At 43.9% G+C, this 4,875-nt stretch overlaps 1 protein-coding gene across 1 annotated transcript; it reads left to right on the top strand.

The window, feature by feature from the left end:
* Positions 1 to 1,655: 1,655 nt before the first annotated feature.
* Positions 1,656 to 3,606, top strand: SARC_12681 (elongation factor EF-1 alpha subunit). The gene is made up of 2 exons (XM_014293207.1): positions 1,656 to 3,115; positions 3,235 to 3,606. Exons 1-2 carry the CDS (start codon positions 1,756 to 1,758, stop codon positions 3,261 to 3,263), a joined length of 1,389 nt encoding a protein of 462 aa, XP_014148682.1. The 5' UTR covers positions 1,656 to 1,755; the 3' UTR covers positions 3,264 to 3,606.
* Positions 3,607 to 4,875: the final 1,269 nt, after the last annotated feature.

The raw sequence follows: 4,875 nt of genomic DNA, 5'->3' as shown, positions 1-4,875 counted from the left end.
GATGTCTATGTTTACGTTTCCACGGTTGAACGGCCATCGAATACGCAACTACCTTCATTCACATCTATTTCTTGTATGTCTATGCATGCACTACTATAGTCGTTGAATATCGAGCAACTATATTCATTCATTCTTAATATATATACGTCTATACATGTGTTTCCACGGTTAAACAGTCAGTGAAATACGTATTCGTATTCACTCACTATAATATGAACACGACTATGTGTGCAATACCACGGTTGAACGGTCGAATAACGCAAATGTACTCCGTTCATATATATATATATATATATATTGATTATGGAGGATATAGCTAACCTAATCATTTAAAATATTCGCACAGCAGATAAAACCTATAGCGGAATCTAATCGCTTGCGAGCGTGGCTCTAATCCCTCAATGTCCTGTGCGCTACAAATTGAGAGATAAACCCATCGACAGTACGCTTCTGAGACTTTTCGTAAAACAGCATTGCTATTAAACTTTGATAAAAATTCTGTAGTATGACAATGGCAACGACTGAACCTCGCGCATTTGAGCAATGACTGTATGTATTCGTACCAAGTTGAAGTAGGCCAAACGTATCAGTTTCAAGACGGCTGCAGAAGTGGGACAAAGCCAAGGAGCGTAGTGATAGACTTCGTAGCAGCTGTATGAATTCCATTCATTGGATAAGGCTGTCGTTGAATTGTACGGTAATACGCCCCCTGCTGACAGGGTGATGGATCTAAAAACACGTATAGCAATCACTTGCGGCAAAGATACCAATTGCGACACTTGAAGTTTATTGCTCTGAATGGTAATAAATACCACGGACACACAGACTCCCAATATTTATATCGCCTCCACTTAGTCCGTCAACGATAACGGAGGACATATTGATACTACTTTCACTATAATCCGGCTTCATGCTGTCCTGATCAACAGTTTCTAACAGAACCGAATTCCTAACCGAATTCCTAACCTGATTGCCTTAACCTGATCTCTATTGAACCTGATCACTTGGTCTGCTAAGATAAGATGACGGCACTACTATCGACTATTCTTACTGTAATGATAAAAGTCATAAAGCCCCCCATTTTAGAAACGTATCCAATATCCGATGACCTCCCGGAATTGAACAGTTATGCACATCCACAAATCACAATGCTTGATAAAGTAGGCGCACGTGGACTACTTGTGTACTGTTGTTGTGTATCGAGAATGTCAATGTACAGACAGGTTCCCAAGACCAGTCACCCCAGTTCCAACTTCCAGCAGGCCAAGGCAATCCATTCCCCGCATGTTAACGAATATGCCCAGTCTATTGGGTTCGGTTCTACTCGCGGGGGCCTCGGAGGCGCAAAAGGCGATCCCTAGAGCTTATTTCCTAATACCGAAACATATAACGGGACATTTCGTGAGTATATGGAGTAAAATCTGAAATAAAACCAATGATATTTTACATATGAACTGTATACTAAAAAAAGGACTGTGCCGAATCATCGGTGATTTTGAGCAGGGAGGTAGGAATAAAAATACGATTGGTTTGGCGCACGAGGGGCAATCAGCGCTGGTGAAAACAATGGTCTGTTCTACTCTATGGAATATGGATGGCACAGCACGAGACAATTTGACCCTGAAATCCAGCATAAACTTTTCAAAGTTCCATATGGCGGACGGCTGAAACTGGAAAAACAACAAATAAATTTCAATCCCGATACAAACAAAACGGCGACGCAAGCGACAGCGGTTGCCAGTTTTCACATTCACCATGACTGACGGAAAGCAACACGTATCTATTGTTATCTGCGGACACGTAGATGCCGGTAAGTCCACGACTACCGGTCATCTGATCTTCGCCCTCGGGGGTATCCCCGAGCGTGAGATGCAGAAGCTAAAGGAAGAGGCCACCCGTCTGGGTAAGGGTTCGTTCGCTTTTGCTTTCTACATGGATCGCCAGAAAGATGAGCGTGAGCGTGGTGTCACCATCGCTTGCACCACCAAGGAGTTTTTCACTCCTACCAAGCACTACACCGTTATTGACGCCCCCGGCCATAGAGATTTCATCAAGAACATGATCACTGGTGCTTCTCAGGCTGATGTTGCTCTACTTATGGTGCCATCTGACGGTAACTTCAGTGCTGCCATTGCCAAGGGTAATCACAAGGCCGGAGAGGTCCAGGGACAGACTCGTCAGCACGCTCTTCTTATCAACCTTCTAGGTGTTAAGCAGTTGATTGTTGGTGTTAACAAGATGGATTGCGATGTTGCCAAGTACGGTATCGAGAGATACACTGAGATCAAGGATGAGGTGGTACATATGTTGACCCGTGTTGGATGGAAGAAGGATTTCGTTGCCAAGTCCGTACCCATCATGCCCATTTCAGGATGGTGTGGAGATAACCTTATCACCAAGTCCAACAACATGGATTGGTGGAAGGGAGCTGACGTTCTTGTCGGCAAGGAGAAGGTTCACGTTGACTGTCTTCTTGACTGTCTTGAGTTCATGGTTACCATCCCGGTGCGTACCCCCGATCTAACCATGCGTATGCCTCTATCAGGAGCCTTCAAGATCAAGGGTGTTGGAGATGTTCTAACTGGACGTGTTGAGCAGGGAACCGTAAGGCCCGGAGATGAGTGTGTTTTCCTACCCACCCATACCCCCTCCACTGGTTGCACCGGAAAGGTGTTCACCGTCGAGATGCACCACAAGCAGGTTGAGGCCGCTTACGCTGGTGACAATGTTGGTCTTAACATCAAGGGTCTTAACGCCAAGAACATGCCTCGCGCTGGAGATGTCATGATTCTAAAGTCCGATAACACTCTAGGTCGATGCAAGAACTTCACAGCACAGGTACAGGTTATGAACCACCCTGGTGTACTAAAGGCAGGATACTGTCCCATTGCCTTTGTGCGTACCGGACGTTCCGCCGTGAAGATGACCTCCATTGACTGGAAGGTCGGTAAGGAGACCGGTGGCACCAAGGCCGAGAACCCCGCTGGTCTTAAGGCTAACGAGATGGCTCAGGTTGTTTTCGAGCCCATGCAGCCTTTCGTTGTTGACTCCTTCAAGAACTGTGAAGGTCTAGGACGAGTTGCCATCATGGAGGGTAACTCCATCGTTATGTTGGGTAAGTAGTTACATTCTATCACATTGAATTATTCAGTTGTTTTTTGTTGTTTCGTTGGAGTTGTTTGGTTGTTTAGAATTCATTCTGTTTCTAATCCATTTTCTATTATGAATATATAGGTAAGGTCTCCAAGGTTGAGCGCTTATAAGTAGTGCGCTGTTCACTTCTGTGATGCGCGAAAAGTCGGGATCGATGCTTGATACTTAGTGGGGGAACCTGAACGAGCGACGATCAACCCGGCTGAAAATATATTAGATATAGAAAGCCCCGTTCTACTTGGTCGAACTCTTAGTCATATCAACCTTGTGATGATCGCGGCAACTGCTTTAACTTCTTCTTGAAAAGTGGATTCCCGTGTGGACTGTTGGAGCTGTGGGCTATCGTTAGTGCGCGTTGTCAGCATGCGTTGGTTATCGATAGTCTGCTCTCACGTCTATGCGGTGGACTTTAGGTTTGCTGTAAATCTGAGTTGTAAATAAACGTATCGACGATTAATATATATTGTTCTATTCTTGTATGTATATATATATATATTTAAGTTCTTCTTTTGGGCTGCTTCTTCCTGGTTACATAGTGTAGAGGCTTGAGTTTGGGCGGAATGATGCTAAACTGTTGCTCGAGGAGAGTTTGTCTGGTGCTATTGTAATGGATTACATGAAACTTTTATGACATGATCGTGGGAACTGTTGATGTAGATGCTGTTCGTCTGTATGCTTGTTGATCATCCGATGCTCGTTCAATTTTGCGATCAACATGACATGTGGGTGTTTTCGCTTTCACGTGGGGCATAGGGTAAGAAAGGTGACCGCTTTTGCAAAACATTTGCATCCACCTGCAGCCACTGGACTTTACATTACGAAGCCATATGTATATTTATATGTTTACATATTTATCAAATGTACTTGGTTGTATATGTGAATTTAAAACAACATTTGTATGCTAGAGGGCACTGTGTTTGTTTAGGTGTACGTCGCAACACTTGGGATGAATCTTAAGCTGAGGCAGTGAAAATAAATATAGTACACTAGCAGAGCATCATAACACAGTGAAGCTACGTATAACCTTAGTAGGTGGGGCAACACACAGTTTGCTTAGTTGTACGTTTTTCTTAGATGTACGTCGTAACACTTGGGATGAGTCTTAAATATATTACATTAGCAGAGCATCGCAACACACTGTGAAGCAACGCATAACTTAAGTAGGTGGGGTAACACAAAAATAACAGCGCAGCTCAAAACACATTGCATGATAAGGATAAGCAGAATGGAACATGACGCACAATCCAAAGGACGAATTTCCACAGACACAGCTGACAGTGTTTTGCAAATCGTAGTCCAGGTGGGAGACATCGTTTCACTCAAGAATGGTATGTAGGTTATAGTTGCAAGAATTGATGGTGTATCTAATTGTGACCGGACTGGGCAGCACCGTGGGATAAATATTTTTAGTCCATTCTTATCACCTTGTCTATCACCTTGTCTTATCATCATGTAAGCATTTCAGCACCACAAAGGGATTCGGAATTTTATGGCATTGTGGTCTACGGTGGTCTTCATTGACTAGGGTCATTGACTAGGGGCACTACGCCTGAAACACATTCGTTTGTACTTGCCAGCGCTACATTGGAAAGACTTAGATATATAGCCCATATAGTACATTATATGTGATTTATATTTACGAGTACACACAAACACACACACACGTGCACACACACACGTGTACACACACACACACACACACACACACACACACACACACAC

This window comes from Sphaeroforma arctica (genome assembly GCF_001186125.1).
Source record: "Sphaeroforma arctica JP610 unplaced genomic scaffold supercont1.2498, whole genome shotgun sequence".
NCBI lineage: Eukaryota > Ichthyosporea > Ichthyophonida > Sphaeroforma > Sphaeroforma arctica.
This window is presented reverse-complemented; position numbering and strand designations above follow the sequence as displayed.

Coding starts and splice junctions, on each gene's coding strand:
- SARC_12681 (XM_014293207.1), top strand. CDS start 1,756: ATGACTGACGGAAAGCAACACGTATCTATTGTTATCTGCGGACACGTA. Junction 3,116..3,234: donor TAACTCCATCGTTATGTTGG/GTAAGTAGTTAC, acceptor ATGAATATATAG/GTAAGGTCTCCAAGGTTGAG.